The 27,996-nt window shown below is 38.4% G+C and overlaps 1 protein-coding gene across 5 annotated transcripts in view; it reads right to left on the bottom strand.

Moving 5' to 3' along the window:
* PIK3R3 (phosphoinositide-3-kinase regulatory subunit 3) overlaps positions 1 to 27,996 on the bottom strand; it is a 107,344-nt gene that overhangs the window by 34,283 nt on the left and 45,065 nt on the right. For 4 of the 5 annotated variants that reach the window (XM_012434561.2, XM_012434560.2, XM_012434562.2 and 1 more), the window contains 4 exons: positions 20,475 to 20,583; positions 17,643 to 17,741; positions 7,096 to 7,276; positions 5,902 to 6,027 (listed from right to left, as the gene is read on the bottom strand). In XM_012434561.2, the coding sequence (XP_012289984.1) occupies positions 5,902 to 6,027; positions 7,096 to 7,276; positions 17,643 to 17,741; positions 20,475 to 20,583 (515 nt within the window). Of the gene's footprint in view, positions 1 to 5,901; positions 6,028 to 7,095; positions 7,277 to 17,642; positions 17,742 to 20,474; positions 20,584 to 22,128; positions 22,259 to 27,996 lie in introns of all 5 variants that reach the window. The other variant, XM_012434563.3, reaches the window with a different exon arrangement.

Below are 27,996 nucleotides of genomic sequence, written 5' to 3' on the forward strand. Positions count from 1 at the left end.
TGCTGGCCAGGCACGGTGGCTCATGCCTGTAATCCCAGCACTTTGGGAGACTGAGGTGGGAGAATTCCTTGAACCCAGGAATGAGAGACCAGCCTGGGCAACATAGTGAGACCTCATCTCTACAAATTAAAAAAAAAGCCAGGCATGGTGGCATGCACCTGTGGGCCCTAGCTAGTCGACAGGCTAAGGTGTGAGGATCACTTCAAGCCCTGGTGGTTGAGGTTGCAGTGAGCTGTGATCATGCCACTGCACTCCAGCCTGGGTGACAGAGCAAGATCCTGTCTCAAAAGATAACAATAAATAAATGAATAAATAACTGAATGCCAATAAACTGGATAACCTAGATTAAATGGACAAGTTCCTAGAAGTATACAAACTACAAAACTGAGTCAAGAAGTAATAGAACATTTGCATAAACCTTTTTATTTCTACCTTATTGAATGTTATTTCTACCTTATTGAATTCCTACCTTATCGCAGGTAAGGAGATGTAATCAGTAATCAAAAATCTCCCGACAAAGAAAAGCCCATGGCTTCACTCGTGAATCTATCAAATATTTAAAGAAGAATTAATACCAATACTTCTCAAACTCTTCCAAAAAGTAGAAGAGGAGGGAATACTTCTTAACACATTCTATGAGGCCATTATCACTCTGATAGAAAGTCAGACCAAGACACTACAAGAAAACTACAGACCATTATCCTTTATGATACAAAAATCCTCAACAAGCTACTAGCAAACTGAATTCAACAGAATATTAAGAAGACTATACATGACAAGCACCTGGAATTTATCCCAAGAATGCAAGAGGAGTGGTTCAAAGAGCAAAAATCAGTCAACATAATATACCACATTAAAAGAATGAAGGAAAAAAAACACATGATCATCTTAAATGATATAGAAAAACATCTGACAAAATTCAACACTCTTTCATGGTAAAATCAACATCCAATAAGGTAGAAATAAAAAAGAACTCTTCAATATGATAAAGATGCTAAAGACTAAGTTGTGTCCCCCAAAAAGTTATGTTCAAGTCCTAATCTCTGGGACCTCAGAATATGATTTTTTTTTTTTTGAGACGGAGTCTCTCTGTGTCACCCATGCTGAAGTACAGTGGCATGATCTCAGCTCACTGCAATCTCCGCCTCCCAGATTCAAGTGATTCTCCTGCCTAAGCCTCCCAAGTAGCTGGGATTACAGGCATGCACCACCACACCCAGCTAATTTTTGTATTTTTAGTAGAAACAGCGTTTCACCATGTTGGCCAGGCTGATCTCGAACTCCTGACTTTAAGTGATCCACCCACCTCAACCTCCCAAAGTGCTGGAATTAGAGGCATGAGCCACCATGCCCAGCCTCAGAATGTGATCTTATTAAAAAACATGGTCTTCGCAGATATTAGTAAATTAAGATGAGGTAATACTGGTGAGGATAGACCTTAATCAGTGACTGGCTCTTCATAAGAGAAAACAGATATACAGAGAGAGTATGCCATTAACAATGGGGACAGAGATTGGAGCAACATAGCTACAAAACAAGGACTGTCAGCAACCAACCACCAGAAACTAGGAAGAAGCAAGGAAGGATCCTCCCCAGACCATTCAGAAAAGGCATGGTCTGGCCCTTCCAACACCTTGATTTTGAACTTCTAGTCCCCTGAATAGAGCAATAATAAAATTTTTGGTGCCCAATTTCTGGTATTTGGTTACAGCAGATCTAGGAAACTAATATAGTCATATATGAAAAACTCAAGGCTAAAAATCATAATCATGAAAGACTGAAAGTTTTCTATTTAAGATCAGGAATAAGACAAAGATGTTCACTCTCACCACTTTCATTAAGCACAGTACTGAAAGTTCCAGTCAGAATAATTAAGCAATAAAAATAAACAAAACCACCAAATTGGAAAGGAAGAAATAAAACTATCTCAAAAGACATGATTTTGGACAGGTGCGGTGGCTCACACCTGGAATCCCAGCACTTTGGGAGGCTGAGGTGGATGGATCACTTGAGGTCAAGAGTTTGAGACCCAGCCTGGCCAACATGGTGAAACCCCATCTCTACCAAAAATACAAAAATTAGCCAGTCATGGTAATGGACATCTGTTAATTCCAGCCACTCCAGAGGCTGAGACAAAGAATCACTTGAACCCACAAGGCAGAGGTTGCAGTGAGCCAAGATTGTGCTACTGTACTCCAGCGTGGGCAGGCGACAAGACTCTGTCTCAAAAGAGAGAGAGAGAGAGAGAGAGAGAGACATCAGCAAAGTTGCAGGTACACACAAAATCAGTTTTATTTTATTTTTTTTCGAGTTCAAGTGATTCTCCTGCCTCTTGAGTAGCTGAGATTACAGGCATGCACCACTATACCCGGCTAATTTTGTATTTTTAGTAGAGATGGGGTTTCTCCATGTTGGTTAGGACGAGTTCATGTCCTTTGCCGGGACATGGATGAAGCTGGAAACCATAATTCTCAGCAAACTAATGCAAGAACAGAAAACCAAACACCATATGTTCTCACTCATAAGTGGGAGTTGAACAATGAGTACACATGGACACAGGGAGGGGACCATCACACACTGGGGACTGTCAAGGGGTGGGGGGCTAGGGGAGGGACAGCATTAGGAGAAATACCTAAGGTAGATGATAGGGTGATGGATGCAGCCAACCACCATGGCACATGTATACCTATGTAATAAACCTGCATGTTCTGCACATGCACCCCAGAACTCAAAGTACAATAAAAAAAAAAAAAAACTAAAACTCAACAATAATAAACTACCACCAATGAAATACCATGGGTTCAAGGTTACAGTGAGCTATGATCATGCCACTGCACAATTACTTGGATGACTATTTTTAAAAACTACAAAAAATAATAAGTGCTGCCGGGCGCGGTGGCTCAAGCCTGTAATCCCAGCACTTTGGGAGGCCGAGGCGGGTGGATCCCGAGGTCAAGAGATCGAGACCATCCTGGTCAACATGGTGAAACCCCGTCTCTACTAAAAATACAAAAAATTAGCTGGGCATGGTGGTGCGTGCCTGTAATCCCAGCTACTCAGGAGGCTGAGGCAGGACAATTGCGTGAACCCAGGACGCGGAGGTTGCGGTGAGCCGAGATCGCGCCATCGCACTCCAGCCTGGGTAACAAGAGCGAAACTCCGTCTCAAAAAAAATAATAATAATAATAATAAGTGCTAGGGAAGATATGGAGAAACTGTAACCCATGTGCACTGCTAGTGGGAATGTAAAACAGGTTAGTCACTCTGAAAACAGTTCCGCAGATTCTCAAACACATAGAACTACCAAAAGTACTAGTTAGATATCCAGAGGAACTGAAAGCAGAAACTCAAACAGATATTTGTATGCCAATGTTCATAGCAGCATTATTCACAACCAAAAGCTGGAAACAAAGCCTAATCAATAGATGAATGGATAAACAAAATGTGATATATATATACATAATGAAATATTACTCAGCCATAAAAAGAATAAAATTTTGATATATGCTACAACATGAACAGATCTTGAACACTTAAAGAATAAGCTAGACACAGAGGGACAAACATTATATTATTCCACTTATTTAATGTACCTACAGTAGACAAATTCATAGAATTAGAAAGTGAGAGTTGGAGCAGGGTGTGGTGGCACACACCTGTAGTCCCAGCTACTTGGAGGACTAAGGTAGAAGGATCACTTGAGCCCAGGAGTTTAAGCACAGTCTGGACAACATACTGAAACCCCATCTCAAAAAACATATATATTTTTTGGCTGGGTGCGGTGGCTCACTTCTGTAATCCCAGCACTTTGGGAGTCTGAGGGGGGTAGCTCACTTGAGGTCAAAAGTTCAAGACCAGCCTGGTCAACATGGCAAAACCCAGTCTCTACTAAAAATACAAAAATTAGCAGGTGTGGTGGGAGGCGCCTGTAATCCCAGCCACTTGGGAGGCTGAGGCAAGAGAATTGCTGGAAGAACCTGGAAGACAAAGGTCACAGTGAGCCAAGATAGTGCTACTACACTCCAGCCTGGGCAATGGAATGAGATGCTGTCTCAAAAAACTAAATTAATAAAATTTTAAAAAAATAAAGAAAGAGCTGGCTGGGTGCAGTGGCTCATGCCTGTAATCCCAGCACTTTGGGAGGCTGAGGCAGGTGGATCACCTGACGTCAGAAGTTCGAGACCAGTCTAGCCAACATGGTAAAACCCTGTCTCTACTTAAAATAGAAAAATTTGCCAGGCATGGTGGTGCATGCCTGTAATCCCAGCTATTCGGGAGGCTGAGGCAGGAAAACTGTTTGAACCCGGGAGGTGGAGGTTGCAGTGAGCTGAGATGGTGCCACTGCACTCCAGCCTGGGCGACAGAGCGAGATTCTGTCTCATAAAAATATCAATAATAAAATTTAAGTCAACAAATGTCAAAAGACTGTAAACTTAATTAATATATTCACTAACAAAATTAATTTAAATTAGAAATAAATAATATATTTGAAAGTCCCAAATATTTAAAAATTAAAAATACATGGGGCCAAAGAAAAAATCACAAAGAAAATGAGAAATTATTAAAAACTGAATAATAAGGAAAACAGAGTATGACAAAAGTTGTGAGATGCATATATGCAGGCTTAGAAGGAAATAGATTGTTTTAAATGCTTATTTTAGAAAAGAAGAAAGTTTTTAAACCAATGAACAAAATTTCCACCTTCAGAAGCTAGGAAAAGAGAAAATCAAACTGAAAGGAAGCAGAAAAACATTTAAAAGAGCAGAAATTCAAGAAATAGAAAGTAAACACTAAAAAAAATCCATTATTGTTATGTACTAGAAAGAACCCAGGTTAAGTTATTGTTGCACTGAGAATTCACTATTAATTAAGTAGAATCAGCATGGACTAACGTCTCTATAAATCATTTGATATTCAGAGTAATAACCTATGTTTCAAGAGAATGTATATGAGAAATACAATTAAATACATTTTCCTAGGCCACTTCCAACCCAAATATTATAAAAGGTAAACTTCTCTGAAGATACCCAGCTTCATAAAAATTCCAAAATATGTAACAACTGACAAACTATGTAACAACTTAGGGCAAATTAAACCAATCCAAGTCTAGCTAAAAAAGAATCAAAGTAGTCAGGCATAAGAAGTCCTAGGAAAGGAACTAGATTATTCTACAGAATTTTGCTCTATATCATAAATATTAAAAATAATTATTACTGATTATTAAAGTTAATGATCTAAAAACTGTACAGTTAAGCCTACTAGTAATCCCACAATTTCTGCCATCAGCTCCTTCTTCCTCAGGAAATCCCCACGTTAGCTGAGCACACATGACCAAATAAAAACTAGATTTCTCAGCCTCCCCTACAGCTAGCTGTGAACTGTAGCAAGGTATGACCATGTGACTTAGTTCTAGCCAGTGGGGATTAAAGTGAAAGCTGAGTGTGCTCCTTTTAGGAAGTTGTCTTAAAGATAGAGAACCTTCCCTTCTCCTTCCTATTCTTCCTTCCTGTTTACTACAATATGGTTGTGATGGCTGATATTAGAGTAAGCCCTCTTCCACAGATAGCAAAGCATCAAAACAGAAAATGCCTTTAAGTTCTAAGGACAGTGGAGTTACCCTAACACCCCTGTAGTGCCTATATACACATGAAAGAAAACTAAATTTCTATCTGAAGACTTTGTTATGTTTTTTGTCATTTGCGACCAGTTAACATTAACTGATACAATTATATCCCTAACCAATTAAGAAAGGAGGGGAATTTATATCATCCAAGTTTCAAAAAAAGCTGTTTTAGCCTTTAAGACATTAAAACAGCTAAAAATCACCAAGTGAATGATAGAAAATTTAATGTAACTAAAACATTGCACACATACTAGTCAAAACAACATAAATATACCAACCTGGGATGTTCTAGTATATTCTTCATATAGCCTATCATACTCTTTACTCTTCTCCTGATACTGAGAGTGGTATTCTTGCAGTTTTTTACCTACTGCATCAATATTATCTTCTTTTACCAACTGATCCTATACAGGTAAACAAAAAAAATAAAGAATGTTAACAATTCTGACATGCAACTTTTTCCACATCTGTTGTTTAAAGGAAAATATCACCTCAACCATCTATTATTTTTAAATTGTATTTCAACTGTAGAAGTTTAAGCACTGTATTAATATCAAGCACACAAAGGTACCAAATCCTTTTTTTTTTTTTTTTTTCGAGACGGAGTTTTGCTCTTGTTACCCAGGCTGGAGTGCAATGGCATGATCTCGGCTCACCGCAACCTCCGCCTCCTGGGTTCAGGCAATTCTCCTACCTCAGCCTCCTGAGTAGCTGGGATTACAGGCACGCACCACCATGCCCAGCTAATTTTTTGTATTTTTAGTAGAGACGGGGTTTCACCATGTTGACCAGGATGGTCTCGATCTCTTGACCTCGGGATCCACCAGCCTCGGCCTCCCAAAGTGCTGGGATTACAGGCGTGAGCCACCGCCAAATCCTTTTTATAACAGTAAGATCAGCCTTTAAATCACATCAAAATAATTAATACCTTAAAAATTAAGATATGAAGTATAAGTGGGAAACATAAACATAAGTATTTTTATGTAAAGTTAACAAATACATGCGAGAAGCTATTACAGAAGGGTAGCCACAAAATAAGTTCCAAAAATATCTAAAATCTTAAGCAGGCACTAGGCACAGTGACTCATGCCTATAATCCCAACACTTTGGGTAGCCGAAGCAAGAAGACTGCCTGAGCTCAGGGGTTCAAAACTAGCCTGGGCAACATGGCAAGGCCCTATCTCTACAAAAAATTTTAAAATTAGCCAGAAGTTGTGGCATGCATCTGTGATTACAGCTACTCAGGAGGCTGAGGCAGGAAGACTGCTTGAACACAGAAAGTCGACTGCAGTGAACCATATTCATGCCACTACACTCCAACCTGGGGCAACAGAGACCCTGTCTCAAAAGAAATAAATAAATAACAAAATGGCTAGATTTTTTTTAAAACTGATAAGCCTGGTAAATAAAATCAAATAAGGTTGTTAAATAATGACTTGCTCAATAGCTATCAAGGACTTCCATAATCATACCTGTTGGTATCGGGACACTGGGTACATCAGCTTCACATCAAGTTTGGGATTGTACTGAGCAAGAGATTCATGGTGATAGTGGTTAATGAGCTCCACCACAGAATTAAATGTCAGAGGATCAGAAAAGCCATATTTACCATCCCGGTGATAGATCTTTATTAATTTATTATTGCCTCCCTTCCTGTGAACAACAAGACAACAAAAGTAGATGTTTTTTCCCCCAAATTCAACTGAAGTACTGGTTTCATATGGAGATGTGAAAGCTTGGTGTCACATAATAAACAAGTTTTACTATGTTAATGAGGCTGGAAGGAGCGAAAGGGCATATATTATTGTGTGTGTAAACATATATACATTATTATTTTCACTTTTTTTGTCCATAAAATACCTTGGTTATTAAAGATCTACGGATCTTCAGAGCATTCAGTATGAACAAATGTAGCAAAAAAAATCACTTAAGAAAAATAAAACAGAAGTAAAATCTATTTTTGTTTACATTCTGAATGAATTTTCAAATTTAAATTCTATCATTATTTTTTTCAGGGAGAACAGAAAAAATATCTCTTAAGGACCTAAAGATATGTGGTTGTATGTCTCTGTTGGGGGAGCAGAAGCCATCTCTATATGAAGGGGATGATAAACATTTGTTGCACAATCACCAACACACTCAAGGTTTTGTTGTTAATGCACAAACATAATTGAGCTCCTTAATCTATGATTTATAGCTTTGTAATTAATCTAGAATCTTATTTTGTCTTTTATACTTGCTTATAATTCTCAGAAATGATTGTTTAGGTCATTACAACACGTAAATGATTCAAGTCATTCAACTGTTTTACAAAGTGTAGCTTTTGAAGAGCTATGTATATTAGATGAATATAATTTCATGCTTGGATAGTTCAGGCCACCTTTGTTTACTGAGTCATATCTAAATGGTCCCTTAAAAGATAATTTATAACCAAAGTTCAAAATAGCAATGTTTTGCAAGTCCCATAAGGCATAATCTAAAACAACAGCAGGCTGATTCATGGCAAAATGCTGTACCATTCCCATTCAACTCTTCTTATAGCAGCATGCAGACTTATGCCCCCCTCTCTTTATACCATGCCATTTTATATAATAAATGAGGCATTGGAATTTGTAAAAGGTCAAACACAATAAGTTTGACCCTAAAACTGATTTAAACAATGTTTAGAATGTCAGTTTTTAGATGGAGATAGACTATTTCTATTAAATATACATGAGAAGGACCATCTAATCATATACAGTTACTATAAATGTGCACACCCACAAATACAATAATTGCAAGCTGGACTCTCTATTAAAGTTAAAAGGCATTCATTCATTTAAAATGATGTGCTGCATAACTATGTGCCAGGAATTACATAATGCACTACAGATATATGATAAGCCAGATACAGTCCATGCTCTCATGGAGCTTCTAGTTTAACTGCATAAGGAACATATCTCTATCTTTCAGTTTATTAAGGAGGATACAAAATTTCTCAAGATAGAACACAAAAATAAACAACGAACTATACCAAATGGTAATATGCCTACTGGGAAAAAAATAAAGCAGAGTAAAGGGAAAAGAGTTCTTGTGGTGGAGGAATTGTTTGTGTCGCTCAAGGAAAACCTCTCATTCACGTGACATTTCAACAGAGTTCTAAGTGAAGTGAGGGAGCTAGCACAGCAGATATGTAAGGGAAGTTTTCCAGAGAGAGGTGCAGTAAGGGTATGCATGGCATGTTCGAGCAACAGCAAAGAGGCCAGTGATGCTGGGGCTGAATGAGCAAAAGTGAGAGTAACAGAAGGCTAGGTAAGAGATGTAAAAGGAGCTTAGATTATGTAATAGCAATCTGTAGGTTACTGTAAGGGCTTTAGTTTTTACTGAGTGAGATGGGGAGGCACAAAAGGGTTTTCAGTAGAATTATATAATCTATCTTGTGGTTTAAAGGGCTCACTCTAGCTGCTGAGTTGAGAAAAGACTGTTCAAAGTGGGCAGGAGTAGAAGTGGCAAGATCAGTTATGAAACTATTATAATAATCTAGGCAAGACATGATGGTGTCTTGGATGAGGGTAGCAGCAGTAGATAGAGATCATGAGAAATAGTGAGATTCTTAATATATTTTGAAGACAGAGCTGACAGGATTTGCTGATGGCTTAGATACAAATATGACAGAGACAAGATAAAGATGACTACAAGGTTTTTGTCTTTAGCAATCAGAAGAATGGAATTGTCATTTATTGACATGAAGAAGGCTATTTAAAAAGAATGTGTATAGCTGGGCGCAGTGGCTCACACCTGTAATCCCAACACTTTGGGAAGCCAAAGTGGGTGGATCGTTTGAGGTCAGGAGTTCAAGACCAGCCTGACCAATATGGTGAAACTCCATCTCTACTAAAATATAAAAATTACCCTGGCATGGTGGTGCATGCCTGTAATCCTAGCTACTTGGGAGCTTGAGGCAGGAGAATTGCTTGAACCCAGGAGGTGGAGATTTCAGTGAGCCGAGATCGTGCCACTGCAGTCCAGCTGGGGTGACAGAGTGAGACTCCATCTCCAAAAAAAAAACCATCCAGACATTTAAAACCATACTATAAGCAAAAAAAAAAGTTTGAGATGCCTACTAAACATTCAAAAGCAGATGATCCAGAAGCCTACTTAAAGAATCTAAAGTTCAGGAGAAAGGCCTGGGCTAAAGATACAAATTCAGGAGTTGCCAGCCTACGGATGTTATATGAAGGTGAGCATAGCTGGACAAAAGAAGAGGTCCAAGGTCTAAGCACTGGGGTATGCCAATGTTTAGTGGTCAGAGATATGGAAGGAAGAACCAGCAAAGGAAACCAAAAGGGAGCAATTAATGAAGTAAGAGGAGAACTAAGAGTGTGATATCCTAAAAACCAATTCATACAAAAGCATTTCAATAAAGAAGAAATTATCAACCAAGTCCAGTGATAACTGGTTTGGCAAAGCAGAGATCACTAAATGAACTGAGTAAATGGTTTCAGTGAAATGGAAAGGACAGAAGCCTGACTGGAATGGATTCAAGAAAATAGAAGAATATGGAGAAGAAATGCCCATAGACAAGTGTCTCAAGGAATACTGCTGTCAACAAGGGAAGAGAAATAGGGAAGTAGCTAGAAAGAGATACAGGGTTCACAGAATTTTATTTATTTGTTATTCTTAAATGGGAGATAATAGACCATATCTATATGCTGATGGGAATGACTCAGTAGAGAGACAAAAATTGTTGATCCAAAAAAGAGGACAAGATAATTCCTAGAGTGATGTACTTGAGTAGATTAGAGGGATGGGATGGGATACAGTCCATAAACGGAGAAGCAGACCCTGGGCAAGGACATGAACAGTCATCCACTGGAATAGGAAAAAGGCAGACTATTCACATTAATGTGTAAATATGTTGATAGCTATGGTAATAGGAGCATGAAGGAGTTCTCATCTGACTGTGTCCACATTATCAGTGAAATTAAAAACAACCTAAAGAGGTTGCTTTTAATTTCACTGATAATGTGGACACAGTCAGACAGAAGAGTTGTCCTTTAAAAGAAAAAAAAAAGAACATGTGAAATTGTCACTTAGGAAATAGATGGGGGAGCAGGGTGAATGGATTGTGGAAATGTGGAAGTTAAGCAAGGCAGTTTTTTTTTTCTTTTTATCTTTTTTCTTTTTATCTTTTTTCTTTTTATTTATTTATTTTTTTTCTTTCTTAAGCTAGGCAGTTTTAAAGGTCACTTAAGGTTAGTGGTCATAATTAATGTGAGACCAGTTCGTGTGGTCATGTCCCTTTCTCCACATTCAGCAGATCAAGTACAGGCAAGAACTAGGTGGAGAATTGAATTTAGTAAGTGTTGGAATTTAGTCAGGTTAGGGTCAAATTTCTTAAGAATATATTAATATGGGTAACTTTAATAATAATGGACCATGGACTCTAAGCAGAGATGAGAGAAGGAATGAAGGAATTGAAGGTCATGTCTTTATCTTGCTAGTCCTCCTTGTAATCTCAGCACCTAGTCCAATGCCTGGAAGATAGCAGATTCTTAAAGATTTCTTAAGTATCCAGATTTTCTACAACGAATACTAGCTACCAATTTAAATACTAAGAATTATTGAACTGAAAAATCTCTATTTCCTCACTACCTACTACTCTCTGCAGTCTGGCTCACAATCATTCCTCTCATTTGAGAGTCACCAATGACTGTGAACAAACTGAGACTGTGTCCCCACCCTTTATCCCAGACCTTCCTTCTCCCTCACTCTCTCCCTTCTTAGTATTTCATCCTTCCATAACTTTGATGAAATTATTATTTTCTTTTGCTCTCTCAAACTACTTTTCCTGTCTCTTCCCTGACCCCAAACACAGTTATTCCCTAAAAAAAAAAAAAAAAAAAAAAAATTTGCCTTCAGCTTCCACCTTTTAAAATTTATATATTTTTTCATAAAAATCCCATTTACTCTATATGCATATGGTGGCTTGACTCCTTCTCTGGCCCTATACTCTCTTCTAAGCATTAAACCTACATTTCTAGCTATATCCTAGATACAAATTTACCTTGCAATTCTGGAGCAGCTAGAAGTCAACATCTATCCCTTCTAAAAATCAATACTGGCTGGGTATAGTGGTTCACGCCTGTGATCCCAGCACTTTGGGAGGCTGAGGCAGGCAGATCATCATGAGTTTGAGACCAGCCTGGCCAACATGGTGAAACCCCATCTCTATTAAAAATGCAAAAACCAGCTGGGCGTGGTGGTGGGCGCCTGTAGTCCCAGCTGCTCAGGAAGCTGAGACAGGAGAATGGCTTGAACCCAGGAGGTGGAGGTTGCAGTGAGCCAAGATGGCACCACTGCATTCCAACCTGGGCAACAGAGTAAGACTCCATCAAAAAAACAAAAACAAACCAGTATCTATCCTTTCTTCCCCCTAAAACTGCTCCTGACTTTCCTATTTCTATAAATGGCATATTCATTCTCAGCCTACCAGGTTCAAACCACAGTCACCTTCAGGTTTCCCTCAACTTCATACCTATTCTATTGTCAAATCCCTCTGCTCTCAAACTCTACATTGCCTTTTAATTCCCCAACTCCTTTCCTAGAGCTACTAGCCTAGGTAATTGTGTATCCAATCATTTGATCATGTCATTCCCCATTCCCTTGCTGGTTCAAGCAATTCTTCTGCCTCAGCCTCCCAAGTAGGGGGACTATAGATGCACGCCACCATGCCCAGTTAATTTTATATTTTTAGTAGATATGGGGTTTCACCATATTGGCCAGGCTGGTCTTGAACTCCTGACCTCATGATCTGCCCCCATCTCAGCCTCCCAAAATGCTGGGATTACAGGCACGAGCCACTGCGCCTAGCCAATATTGATTTTTAGAAGGGATAGATGCTGACTATCCCTTCAAGCTAAAATATAGCCTGATCACAGTTTCCCTGCAGAAATAATATAGTGGTTCTTCCCAACTACCTACAACATTAAATACAAACTCCCAAGTTTTGGAATTCAAAGCCCTCTTAAACATGACCCCTTTCCAACCTCTTATCCCTTACCACTTCTTCTTTACAAATTTTATCTTTTAGCCAAACAGGACTACAACTTACAGAAAGCTGCTATAAATTCTCACCTCTGTATATTTGCTCCTACTGTTATCTATTCCTGCAACTCTCTCCCACTTTTTACATGTCTAAACCTATCCCCTTCTTCAAGATATTCTGCAAATGCAATTTCTTCCATGAAGGTCAGTTTTCTACATTCTCTTAACAAAGATAGCTCTTTTCCTCCTTTCAGCCTCCAAAGCATATTGTGTGAACCTCTCCTGCTATTAAACTTTCACTCAAAGCCATTTTCTCATTTCCTTTGTCTTCACTAGACTATATATTCCTTGAGACAGAAGTTTTAACTCATTGTTAGATACCCTGCAGAGTAACTAGCACCAAGTTGCAAGTACTTATTAAATTGAATTAAGATCATCACTCTTCTGCCTTGCAAAATCTATCAAGGTCTAGTTCAACTGTCATTTCCTGAGAAACCTTCTCTTTGTCTTTCTCTTGTTAAATGTCTTTCCTTCAAACATTTATTCAACACCTATCAAACACCTACTGTATGTCAGACTTTGTGATAGACACATGAAAACTTTCAAACATTCTTGCTAATGCTATCAAGTGATGAATGGATAAACAAAATGTAGTATATATATATAGCAGATTATTATTCAGCCTTAAAAGGAATGAAATTCCATAACTTAGTGTGGGATTAAAACCATTTTCCAGATAAATAAAAAGCATAGTCATCTATTAAATAAGTATTTATAGGCTGGGCATGGTGGCTCATGCCTGTAATCCCACCATTTGGGAGACCAAGGTGGGAGGATCACTTGAGACCCATAGCGTGAGACCAGCTTGGGCAACATAGTGAGTGAGACTTCATCTCTACAAAGAAATTTTTACAAAATTAGCCACCAGGCAGGGTGGCATATCCCTGTAGTCCTAGCTACTCGGGAGGCTGAGGCAGGAGGATCAACTGGCCCATGAGTTTGAGGCTTCAGTGAGCTATGATCACATCACTGTACTCTAGCCTGGGTGACAGGGAGAGAGCGAGCCTATCTCTTTCTCTCTCTCTCTCTCTCTCTATATATATATATATATTAGGCATCCATTCTCTAATGCTTACCCATTATCAGGCACTAATCTAGACACTGGAGATATAGCAATGACTAAACAAATTCCCCAACCTCAGGGAATTTAAATTCCAGTAAGGCAAGATAGACTAGGTAGAAAAGGAGAAGAAAGTAGACAGTGAGCTACCCATACAGTGAATTAGTCAATGCCATGGGTCTATATGAGTCAGACTATTCTGACTGTTGCTTTGCCTCTGCTGTCCTTTATGATAACTATGTCCACCCTGCCTTTGTCAACTGAGTGCCTTCACTTGGCCTCTGCTACCCTGGGATCCAGTTATTTCACTGCATTTACAATTGACTGACTGCAGTTCCCATTTTAAGGTTTGGCCTAAAGAGAAGAGCAATCATGGCGTTCAGGGATGATGGGGTCCTCCTCACAAAGTACTGCTGAAAAGTATGTGATCTGGACCCACCCAGTGTGAATAAACTTTAAGTGACAAAGCCACTCTAGCAACCCAGTCTCCTCCCTAAGTCTTTGAATCTCTCCCTCTATGTTAACCAAGATAGATCAGATACCTCCAGCTGGCTCACAGTAGGCCATCTTTTCATCCATGTTTCAGCCAACTAACCAAATAAATTTTTGCCTTTCCTAACTCCCTGAGCCGCAATATTAAATGCAGAATCTCTATTTGGTAGGCCAATAACAATAAATTCAGCCTGATCCAACTTTATGTTCCTTCCACCATTATCTTGCACCCTAAATATCTATTCCCATACATGTTTTCCAGATTTCTGCTTGTAGAAGTTAGAAAACTCAAGTAGCTCTTTTAGCATGTAGCGCATCTCCTCATGGGTCATATTTTGTACCTCATCTTTAGGGGCTGCTGTGATCCAAAGTCTAGTTATAGGTCTAGAAGCAAAGAAGGGTGGCGGGCATGGGTCCTGAGGCGACTCAGCATCCTCTTGCTTAGCAACTGCCTTGAGGAAGGCCATTATGGTTTCCTGAGGCAATGCAGGGTCAATCCCCTTAGACACAGGTGGAAAGGCCAGTGTAGGGGGGATGCTGCTACTGGGGGTGGAAGGCCATTTCTGCTAGCAAACAAGACTCATCAGAATTTAGGAGCTCAGTGTCCCCAGGTTCATCAGGGTCTTCCCACACATCCCCATCCCAACGTACAGAATCCCATTCTTTCCCAACCAACGCCCTCACTTTAACAGCAGACACCTTACAAGGCCAATATTTCAACTTTGATTGTAATTCAGCTAATCACATGATGAGGGCATGATTGATTTTTTGCAATTTCACACCTGTGGCAACAGAAAAGAAGATACTGACTCAGGGTATACTTAGAAGCTCTTGGGCTATTTATGGCAGAGCTGGGGCCAGGAAATCAAAACCCTGAGCTCATCCTTTACTTTCATCACTTTGTCCAGCAACATTAGAAAACCTTAGTTTTCTATAAATGTTTGAAAGTATCAAATACAGAGTTGCCAAGTTTCTTGCCTCTTACAGGTGGTAAATTAGGTATCAAGTGCATATATTTTGCATATCTCTATATAAACAGTTCACATCATAGACTATCAGTTTTCTCTGTACTATTAGAAGTAGGGTCCTTAGCATTCTTAAGTCTCATCAAATTAGCCAATTCCAGAAACCCCAAAACTAATTAAGGAAACTGATTGTTAAAATTATCTTCCCAGGCTGGGCGCAGTAGCTCACGCTTGTAATCCCAGTACTAGGAGGCCAAGGCTGGAGGACTGCTTGAGCCCAGGAGTTTTGAGACCAGCCTAGGCAACACAGGGAGACTCCATCTCTACAAAAAATAAAAAACACAAAAATCAGCTGGGTGTAGTGGCATGCACCTTCGGTCCCAGCTACTCAGAAGGCTGAGGTTGGAGGACCACTTAGGCCTGGGAGGTTAAGGCTGCAGTGAGCCATGATCACGCCACTACACTCTAGCCTGGGAGACAGAGCAAGATCCTGTCTTAAAAAAAAAAAAAAAAAAAAATTATCTTCCTATAGAATCATTCTTGGTACCAAATCTGTGTTAATCAGAGTTCTGCAGAGAGACAGAACCAATAGGAGAGAGAGAGATAAATATGACAGGATTTATCAGGGGAATTGGTTCACATGATTATGGAGGCTGAGAAGTCCCATTACAGGCCATCTGCAAGCTGGGGTGCCAGCAGTGTGGCTCAGTCCAAGTCCTAAAGCCTCAGAACCTGGGAAGCTAATAGTATAACTCTCAGTCCAAGACTGAAGGCTTTGAGAGCCCACAGGCATGGGGAGGATTGGTATACGTCCTGGAGTCCAAAGGGTGGAGTTCTGATTTCCAAGGACAGAATAAGAGTGTGCTCCAGCTCCAAGACAGAGAGATAAAATTCTTTCTTCTTTTTGTTCTATCCTCAGCCAATTGGATGGTGCCTACCCACATTGAGAGGCAATCTTCCTTACTCAGTCCACTGACCCAAATGCTAATCTGCTCTGGAAACACCCTCATAGACACATCCAAAATAATGCTTTACCAGTTCTCTAGGTATTCCTTAATCCAGCCAAACTGACACCTAAAATTAATCATCAGATATATTAAGGCCATGGAACAGGACAAGTTCACCTTAAGAGAATGAATACAGAGAAGAAAAGGAGGCCCAAGTCTGAGCCCTGGAACACTTAACATTTAGATATTTAGCAAAATAACTTAAGAAGAAAATCAGGAAAGTATGATGTCTTAACAGCCAAAACAATAAACTGCTTTTAGGAAGAAGTGTCTATGACTAATGCTGCTAAAGGTAAGAAGAGAGAAGTGGCCACCGGTTTAGCAGTATCTGTGGAGTGGTGGAGACAGAAGCCTGACTGGAGTAGAGGAAAAACTGTGTTCAATGAATTATTGTAGAATACTGATTAGTCAGCACAATTCAAGTGCCAAGGTATTCATTTCTTTAGCTCTTTACCTGAAACTAAAATAGTGCCTCCAAATTTATGCCATATTAGCATAAAATATTGCATTATTTTTCCTAAAGATATTAAGCTGGAAAGGCAGCAAAGAGTCAGATGAATCTGGATTTGAACTCTTCCACTACCACCTTCTAACTATATGACTTTAGGTAAGTTTCTTAACCATGTTAACCCTTAGTTACCTCACCTATAAAACAGGAGTAGTAATAATACCTACCTCATAAGGCTGTTGTGAGGAATAAATGATACATTGCATGTAAAGGGCTTAGTACAAGAAAGTTAGTCATTGTTATTGTTACTGTTATTTTCTTTTTGTTAAATAGTTCCTTTTTTTAAAAAAATCATAAGGCTTTATTGTAATTGGGCTACTTTATTAAAATTAAATATAGAAATTTCTCATGCAGTTTTCTCAACCTTTAAAAAATATGTGTAAATATAAAAATTCATATATCCAACACTTAAAAGACTCTAACATGCCCAAGTGGGAAGCATGATACTGGCTGAGAACTACTTCATCTTCAACATATCCTCATTAACCAAAATTATGTTGAGTTCTGCTTTCTAAAGTCTGCATTAAGGAAGATAATAGGGTTATTTGAAGGACAGATTCATTTTTACCCTTACAGTATTCCCATGACTTCTACTTCCTTTATAAGGTCAACTGTATGCTTCTTACTCCCTTACATTTTGGGATTTTAGCCTTTTCATTTTATTTCTACATTTTTTTAAGTTACCATTTTTATACAAAATGTTTAAATACTTATTTAAATACTTAATATACAGAAAAAAGAATTAGCCAAACTATATATTTATGTACATTTAATTATGTACATAAATTAAATCAAAATATGAAAAATTATATAGATAAAGATACAAATACAGAAATATCTGTATACCCAGAACTAAAATAACATTAGTAGAGCACTAGCCAAAAGACTGAAAAGTACTTACCGCAAAGTCAAAGTATAATCTCCCTGCATTTTTGTTGAGGCATCTCGGACCAAGAAGGTCCCATCTGGCATATCCCGCAATTTGTCATTTACCTCCTCCCTGAAGAACAGAATTTTAGGAAAAATGAAAAAATATAAACACTGGTTGCCTTTACATGTTACTACTAAAGCTGCTTGGGTAGTAGGTGTGCCTAAGGTTATAGAATAATGGAGGCCTTTAGAGGTCATTTAGTTCTTCTCCCTAAATATGTTCTTTCTGTTTTGATTTTTGGTGTTATGCAATCTAAAGGAGGGCTATTTGATTTTTAAACTCTTCCAAATTTCAAATGTGTGCAAGAGATACTGTTTCCATTAAACCTTTAGGGCTTCTTTACGCAGGTCTGAACTTGTAAAGTTTCAGGAAAAAACAGTGACTGTTTAGAATGAAGGTTATATTTAAGTAACAGTGACAGCTGTTTCTGAACAGAAGGGGGAAAATTCACTAAATTCATAACCTTTCAACTGGATATTCTCCTAGTTTGAATTTTACTAATAACAAATTCCTTCTGTAGAGTTGGTTTAGGACCTTAAGGCACAACACTAGAATGCTTAAGGAAATGGCAGGGCATAAAAGACCCTTGAATCACAGCAGAACCACATGATCTTAAAATAAAAAAATAACAGACTATTTTATTGTACAATATTAAAATAGAAATATTCGAATCAATTTTAAAGTAAAATGGCCAGGTGCAGTGGCTCATGCCTATAATCCCAGCACTTTGGGAGGCTGAAGCAGACAGGTCACTTGAGGTCAGGAGTTTGAGACCAGCCTGGCCAACATGATGAAACCCTGTCTCTACTAAAAATACAAAATTAGCTGGACATGGTGGTGGGGCAAGCGCCTGTAATCCCAGTTACTTGGGAGGCTCAGACAGGAGAATCGCTAGAACCAGGGAGGCAGAGGTTGCAGTGGGCTGAGATTGCACCACTGAACTCCAGCCTGGGCAACTGAACGAGACTCTGTCTCAAAAATAAAAAAAAATAAAAATAATTTAATTAAATGTATTAAGTCCTCTTCAAAAAAATTAAACACAGAATTACCATATGACCTGGCAATTCCATTCCATTACTGGATATATACCCAGTATATACCCAGGGACTCAGGGACTCAAATATTTGTACACCAATATTAATTGCAGCATTATTTACAATAGCCATAAGCTAGAAACAATCCAAATGTCCAGATCATGGATAAAAAACTATATAGCATATACATATAATAAGATATTACTCAGCCTTAAGAAGGAATAAAATTCTGACACATGCTACAACATGAATGAACCTTGAAGACGTATGAAAAAAGTGAAATAATCCAGTCACAAAAGGACAATTATTATATGATTCCACTTATGCATGGTACCTACAATAGTTGAATTCATAAGACAGAAAGCTGAATGATGGTTGCCATGAGCTGAAGAAGGGGAGAAGGAGAGGTTATTGTTTAATGGGTACAGAATTTCAGTTAGGAAAAATGAAAACATTCTGGAGATTGATGGTGATAATGGTTTCACAACAATGAAAATGTACACTTAAAATAGTTGAAATAGTAAGGGTAAAAAAATTAAATAAATACCATTTTGGTAGAGGAAGAGAACACAGAAGAGAAAGGAATAGATAAGTGTATTGAGGAATACAGCATCAACCTTGAAGCTGATTTGACAGAAATGGATAGAGCTTTAAAAAGAAAATACATTTGAGACCCATTAAAGCAAAGTTTAACAAGAAAAAAATTTTAATAAGAAAATATAATATTCTAATTAAATGTATATAATTCCCTCTTTAGATTCAAAATAATCTAAAACCACACTTTACCCAAAAAACAAATTTGTCTTAAAGAGTCCTGTTTATCAAACTGGGGTGTGTAAAGAGACTGCATTAAATTCACCTAGGGAAGCTGTTAAATGCAGATTCCTGGGCTCCACCTCAATTAATTTTTGTGCATGCAAAGACTTTGGTATCACTGGCTTAGAGAAATAAAGGTACAGAAATGTAAGCACCCACAAATATTGTTAATTCTAAAACACATGTAACTATCCTAAATGTCTAGGTGTCACTTGTTCAGAAATCCATCCTCAATATAGTATTAGAAGTAATAATCACACCCATAATTTAAAATTTTTCAGCTGGGCACGGTGGCTCAAACCTGTAATCCCAGCACTTTGGGAGGCCAAGGCGGGTGGATCACCTGAGGTCAGGAGTTTGACCAGCCTGGCCAACATGGTGAAACCCCAGCTCTACTAAAAATACAAAAATTAGCCAGATGTGGTGGTACATGACTGTAATCCCAGCTACTCAGGAGGCTGAGGCAAGAGAATTGCTTGAACCCATGAGGCAGAGGTTACAGTGAGCCAAGATTGTGCCACTGCACTCCAGCATGGGCGACAGAGTGAGACTCGGTCTCGAAATAAATAAATAATAAAGATTTTCTTGTCACTTTTTCATGGGAAGCAAAGTATTAAGACACTTACGAAATGTTCCCACCCAAAATTTTTTAAATTTTAATCTTTAAATGACAATTACTAGTGCATTACAATGCTCTACTTTCCTTCTTTTTCTTTTCTTTTTTTTTTTTTGAGAGTTGGGGGTCTCACTGTTGCCCAGGCTGGAGTGCAACAAAGTGCTCTCTACAACCTGGAACTCTGGTATCAAGCGATTCTTCAGCCTCAGCCTCCTGAGTTGCTGGGATTATAGGCGTGAGCCATCATGCCTGGCTTAAAATTATTTACTTTAACTACTAATTATCACAAATGACTTTTTAAAAAACTGCATTCAATTACAGTAGCATTCTAGTTACCTTGAAATATCCCCCCAATACCATTCTGCATCCTGAAGAGAAACAGAACAGTCCTTCATTCCATTTGTAACTGCTGAAGTCATTGGCTTAGGTGGTTTTGGTGGAAGAGCTAGAAGAGAAATGAATATTATTCTGCAGATGTAAATTATTGTTTTCTAATTTCCTCAGTTAGGAGCAGCACACTAACCAAGGTATGTTAAGATTCTAATAATTATCAATCAAGTTAAGTATTATTTTATGTTAAATGTTAGCCACAGAAAGAATCCTTTTGATTGCCTAAAAAGTGAAAATTTCAAGATATTTGGTTTTCCCTTTCTTCTGAAACACCGACTTCTAAGTCTGTAAAACTTCATCATCTCTCAAAAGACAATACACAGCCCCTTTCAAAACAACACAGTCCAAAAGCCACTAGGTGACCAATGTACAACATAAAGACTATAGTTAATAATATTGTATTATATACTGGTAATTTGCCGAGTAGATTTTAGGTACTCTTACTACAAAAAAAAAAAGGGGGTAACTCTATGAAGTGATGGGTATGTTATTAATCACCTGCTTAACAATAATAGAATGAACCCTCTTGTTTTGAACTGGAATTATAGCTACTGATATCAACTCATGAATTTCAATGTATATAAACATAAATATGTAAATGCCTGTACACAGAATACATATATTCCCTAGCTCTGTCCCCTGAGACAGAGATCCCAAAATCCCAGGCCACAGACTGGTACTGGTCCATGACCTGTAAGGAAAAGGGCCACACAGCAGGAGCGGAGCAGTAGGCAAGCAAGCATTACTGCCTGAGCTTCAGCATTAGATTCTCACAGAAGCACAAACCCTATTGTGAATTGCACATGCAAGGGATCGTGGTTGTGTGCTCCTTATGAAAATCTAACTAATGCCTGATGATCTGAGGTGGTACAGTTTCATCCTGAAACCAATACTCCCACCCCAACCCCACCCCAGCAATGAAACCGGTCCCTGGTGCCAGAAAGGTTGGGGACTGCTGCCCTGAGAGGTCCTGGGGACAATACCCCAATATGGGCACCTAGACCTTGCTTTATAATACCATTCTCTACTAAAAGGAAACCGGGCTCTTTGAAGAAACAGCTGATTCCAGGAACAGAATAGCACAAGTATCAAATAAGCCTGGAACATCATCTTGTGCCAAAAAGGAAGGAAGTGCTCAAAGAATGAGAGAGGCTATGTTAAAAGAACAAAATGGTGAGCTTGAAGGGGCTCTCACTAACCAAATCTGGAACAGCTGGCATATCAACACAAATGAAAACAGTAAAGAAATATAACTCGTTAAACAAAACAGGAATATATGTGTCCATGTAGATATAAATAAATGAAAGAAACAAAGGTTGATGAAGACCGAAATTAGTATTATCTCAATGTACTGTCCCACAAGATGCTAACTGCAAAAGAAAAAACAGTAATAGTGGGAAAACCTGGCAAATACCACCTTAATCAAGCAATCAAGGTCAATGTTACAAATAATGGTGAAACTCTGGGCCCTAATACAATGCACTAAAAAGGACATAACATCACTTCTATGACATTCCTGCCAAATATGCATAAACTGAATCTAATCATAAGGAAACATCAGACAAACCATGATTGAGGGATATTCTACAAAATAACTGACCTGTAATCTTCAACAATGTACAGGTCATGAGGGTCAAGGAAAGACTGAGAAAATGCATGTGTAATTCTGGACTGGATCCTTTTTGCTATTCAGGACAACACTGGGACAATGGGCAAAACTTGAATGGGATCTGAGGATGACATGGTAGAAATAGAGCAATGTTAGTTTTCTGATTTTGATGGTTATATTGTGCTTCTGTGCAAAAATATTCTTGTTTGTGGAAAATATGCAAAAATGATCATCATATGTCATCATGTTGACAACTTACTCTCAAATGCTTCCAAAAAATTATGTTCTTTGAACCGTACTTGAATCTTTTTTGAGATTGTTTCTTTTTTCTTAATTTAACCAAAAAATTGCAAGCAATCTGGGGGAAAGGAGAACATTGTGAATATTTTCCCCAAAACAGAAGTCCCTTAATTGGCCAGGTGCGGTGGCTCACACCTGTAATCCCAGCACTTTGAGAGGTGGAGGCGGGCAGATCAGCTGAGGTCAAGAGTTCGAGACCAGCCTGGACAACATGGTGAAATGCTGTCTCTACTAAAAATACAAATATTAGCTGGGCACGGTGGTGCACACCTGTAAGCCCAGCTACTCAGGAGCCTGAGGCATGAGAATCACTTGAAGCCAAGAGGCAGAGGTTGCAATGAGCCGAGATTGCACCACTGCATTCCAGCCTGGGAGACAGAGTGAGACCCTGTCTCAAAAATGAAAGAAAGAAAAGGAAGAAAAAAAGAAAGTAAAGAAAGGAGAAGGAAGGAAGGAAGGAAGGAGGGAAGGAGGCAAGGAGGGAAGGAGGGAAAAGTCCATTAGTCAACTGATTTTCAACATGGGTGTCAAGATAATTCAATGAGGAAAAGAATAGTCTTTTTAAAGAATTGTTCTGAAACAAGTGGATATCCACATGCAAAAAGAATGAAGTTGGATCCCTGCCTCACACCAAAATTAAATAAACATAGATCAAAGACCAAAATATCAAGAGCTAAAACTATAAAATTCTTAAAAGAAAAAATAGGCTTAAATCTTTGTGACCTTAGATTAGGTAATGGTCTCTTAAATATGACCCCGAAAATAACAAACAAGAAAAAACAGATGAACTGCATCAAAATTAAAAACTTTTGTGCGACAAAGGACATCATCAAGAAAGTGAAGAGACAACCTACGGAATGGGAGAATGCTTTTGGAAGTAGAACTGATAAAGTATATTTTTGTAAACATTTGTCAATCTATCTGTAAATATATTTTTGTACTTGTATCTATAATTCATAAAAAAATTCTTTCAATTCTATAAAAGACAAATGATCCAATTAAAAATGGGCAAAGGATCTGAATACATATTTCTCCAAAAGACAAGCAGCCAATAAGCACATGAAAAGATACTGAACACAGCCAACAGAGAAATGCAAATCAAAACCACAGTGAAATACCACTTCACACCCACTAGGATGACTATAATCAAAAAGAAAGATAATAACAAGTGTTGGTAAGGATGTGGAGAAATTGGAAAGCTCATAGACTGCTGGTGGGAATGTAAAATGATGCAGCTGCTTGGAAAACAGTCTGGCCGTTCCTCAAAAGATTAAATGCAGAGTTGCCCAGCAATTTCACTCTAGCATATACCCGAGAAAAAAGAAACATGTATCTACACAGAAACTTGTACATGAATGTTCATGATAGTTATTATTTGTAATGGCCAAAAAATGGAAAACAACCCAAATATCTATCAACAGACAGATAAATAAAATGAAGTATATATCCATACAATAGTATTATTCAGCAATAGAAAGGAATGAGGTACTGACATATGTTAAAACATGGACAAATATGAAAACATTCTGCTAAGTGATAGAAGCCTGTCATGAAAGGCCATGTATTATATAATCCCATTGTCCAGAATAGGCAAATCTATAGAGACAGAAAGTAGATTAATGGTTGCCTACAGCTGGGGAGCAAGGGGGAAATAGGAAGTGACTGCTAATGTATAAAAGATTTCTTTCAGGGTAATGAAAATATTTCAAATTTGACTATGGTGATGGTTGTACAACTTGCTGAAGACACTAAAAACCACTGAATTATACAATGTGGGTGAATTGTATGGTATGTGAATTATACCTCAATAAAGTTGTTTTAAAATAACTAAATATCAGACTTCTGAAATTACTAGATGGGGGAGGATGTGCTATAATCCATACTTTTTTTCAAAGTAGCTAAATACCCATCTTATTTGAAAGGGATTTTATGTGACTTATAAAAGTAGCTACAGTTGGAACTATAACTTAGCAAAATTTAAAATTCTTCTACTTACCCACTTAACACAAGGACTAACAGTGTGAACAGGTATTATACAAAGTACTGCACTATAGCTATGCAAAGGTACAAAGACAAAGTGTTCCCTGCACTCAAAAGAACAAATCAAGAGGGAATGACACATAGAAACACCTAACTATAATACTCATTCAGAATGGGGTAAAAGCAAATTTTAATGGAAACCCAGCAAAAGGAGTAAATTGGGGAAACTTTAAGGTCAAAAACTAAGCTTCTCAAATCTAGTCCTTAGTGATTTGACTGTATGACCAACAGGGCCCAACAAGAATCAATGTGCTTCCTTGCATCAGCAGGTAGGTTACTCACTAATCACCTTCAAAAGAAGTTATGGAGACTTGTCTACATCCCTTCAATGGAGGAGCACTATGTTGAGATGAGTTAAGTTGACTAGACTGCCTGAGGAAGCTGCTATTTATGGGTAATGATAGTTCACAGATAGCTCTACCACCAACAACACATAATGACCATTTCACGTCTATCACAGAGGGCTGACTCCTTGTATCTTGCTGTTCTCAACTACGGAAACGTAAGAAGAATGAAATTATTATAAAGGCAGTTCCTACATGAAGTTGCTAAAAGAACACAATTATAAGATCTGAACTAAATGGAATATTGGCCTATTTCTTCATTCCTACTATCTATCATCACACTCCACACATACATAGGCAAATATGTATTGAACACCTCCTATGTTCCAGAAGCTGTGAACATAGCAATGAACTAGATAGACATAGTCTCTATACAGACGGACTTTACAATCCAAAAGGATAAATTTCAAGATAATTCATTGTTCCTAAAATTGTGAGTACACTCAAATATAGCTCTACCAAACTAAACTAAATCTTCAATCTAAATGTTTTGCCTTAGAGGAGAGTTGCTCCGCACCTTCCCATGTGGATTGTAGAATATACTGGACAAATGTGAATAAAAACTTACCTCCTAATAACCTAATTGGATGAAGATAAGCAGATTTTTATCTATATGTCTCTTCCAGGTTGTGATATTATAAATAAAGGTAAAACAATTCCAAATCATTTAGCTTTTAAGTAGATCAAAAGGACTATCTTGAGGGAAAAACTGATTAGGGTACATTAGTCATCTTTTCAACTGCTTGACAAAGTAGTTCTTGTATTAGGTGAGCACTGCAATGCTGAGTGATAAGTACACCTGAGCAAATACCTTCTGAAATGACTATCTATAAAATACAGAGCACTTTTATTTCTATTTAGTAGACAATGAAAAATATTTGTTTCCATTTTTAGAAAATATATTACAAGTTTGGGTTTTTTTTAAATTAAGAGACACAGTCTCATTATGTTGCCCAAACTGGTCTCAATCTCCTGGGCTCAAGTAATCTTCCTGCCTTGGCCTCCCAAAGTTCTGGGATTATAGGCATGAACCACTTACACCTGGCCTATATTACAAGTTTTTAAATATTAGCAATACAGAAAGATATTTTCAATTCAGTTTTAATTAATATGTAGATATATGAACAAATGTACAGACATATACATGTAAGTGTGTGTGTATGTGTGTATATAGATATATATGCATAGAAACATATGAAGAATACACAGACTGTTAATAGTGGATACAACAGGGACCAGGGAACAGCAGAGGAGAACACTGTGTAAGTAAGTATATATATTGTATACATTTTTTAAATGTGTTTCAATAACAAAAACAAAAATTGTGCCAGGTGCAGTGGTGTGCACCTATAGTCCCAGTCACTAGGGAGGCTGAGGTGGGAGGATTGCTTGAGGCCAGAAGTTCAAAGCCACAGTGTGCTATGACTGCACACGTGAATAGCCACTGCACTCCAGCCTGTAATCCCTAGACTTTGGAAGGTTGAGGCAGGTGGATCACCTGAGGTCAGGAGTTTGAGACCAGCCTGGCCAACACGGTAAAACCCTGTCTCTACTAAAAATACAAAAATTAGCTGGGCATGGTGGGGGGCTGTAATCCCAGCTACTCAGGAGGCTGAGGCAGGAGAATGGGCTAACCCTGGGAGGCAGAGGTTACAGTGAGCTGAGATCACGCCACTGCACTCCAGCCTAAGCAATGAAGTGAGACTATCTCAAAAAATATTAAAAAAGCAATCTGATTCACACCACTGTACCCTGGAAAGGCCAGGAATTGGAAGCACAGTGCATCTCTGAAGGGAGGATTGAGTCATTGGGCCAAAAACAGAAGAGTTGGCTGACAATCTACAGAAAGAGCAGTTAGGTCCTTAGCTCTCCCCACCTGCCCAAGCAACCAGGCAACTACCCCTCCTCCTCTCTAGACCAAGGTTGCCTGTCAACTCATCAGTCCAGAGAAATAATTAGAAAGGCTCTAGACTCAGGGAACACCAAGTTCAGCTGAGAATAGGGGTGAACTCTACACTGAAAACAGCATAACTAAGGAAATTTCTACCAAATAGGTAGATTCCCCTAGCCCCTTCTGGTTACCCAAACAATGAGCTGTCAAGCATATACCCCCAGTCAGGAGTTGGTAGATTTTTCTCCATAGAAACTGACGGGACCCTAAAAAATGTCTAAAAATACAGATATTCTCAGGTTACCCAATGATAAAGATATTCATCATCTTTTTTTTATTTTATTTTTTTGATTTTTGGTAGAGACGGGGTCTCAGTATATTGCCAAGGTTGGTCTTGAACTCCTGGGCTCAAAAGATCTTCCTGCCTTAGCCTCCAAAGTGCTGGGATTACAGGTGTGAGCTACCACATCTGGCTGGTATTCATCATCTTATCACTTCTCAGTGAAGGCCCCCAGTTAACAAGTTCCTGCCCACTCACATGGAGCTTCAACATGGATGAACCTTGAAAATATTATGCTAAGTAATGTAAAAGGAAAGACGGCATCTAGGAAAGACGGCATCTAGGAAAGACAAATAAGATCTATAATAAAGTCACATTCAAAGAACAAGAGCCTTTATGTATTAAAATTATGATAGAAAAATGTTTAGGTCAGTTTACAATCTGGTAGGTAAAGCTGAAATCTCCCAGGAAGTGAAACAAAAAGAGAAAGTAATGAAAAAATAGGGAAAGATAAGAGAATCAGAATATCAACTTAGAAGATCCAGCATCAAACTAATAAAAGTTCCACAAAGCAGAAAGAGAAACGTTTAAAATAAATAAGGAAAAATGTTGAGAACTGAAGGGCATATATTTCTAGAATGAAAATGCCCACAGAGTATGCCGCACAATGAATGAAAAAGATCCACATCAGCAGTGGCTCACACCTGTAATCCTAGCACTTTAGGAGGCCAAGGCAGGTGGATCACGAGGTCAAGAGATGGAGACCATCCTGGCCAACATGGTGAAACCCTGTCTCTACTAAAAATACAAAAATTAGCTGGGTGTGGTGGCATGCACCTGTAGTCCCAGCTACTCAGGAGGCTAACGCAGGAGAAACACTTGAACCCAGGAGGCAGAGGTTGCAGTGAATCAAGATGGCACCACTGCACTCCAGCTTGAGAGATAGAGCGAGACTCCATCTCAAAAAAAGAAAAAAAAAAGATACACATCAAGGTACACCCCTG

The sequence above is a fragment of the Aotus nancymaae genome, unplaced genomic scaffold, assembly GCF_030222135.1.
Source record: "Aotus nancymaae isolate 86718 unplaced genomic scaffold, 86718_ANA_hifiasm-v0.15.2.pri h1tg000007l, whole genome shotgun sequence".
NCBI lineage: Eukaryota > Metazoa > Chordata > Mammalia > Primates > Aotidae > Aotus > Aotus nancymaae.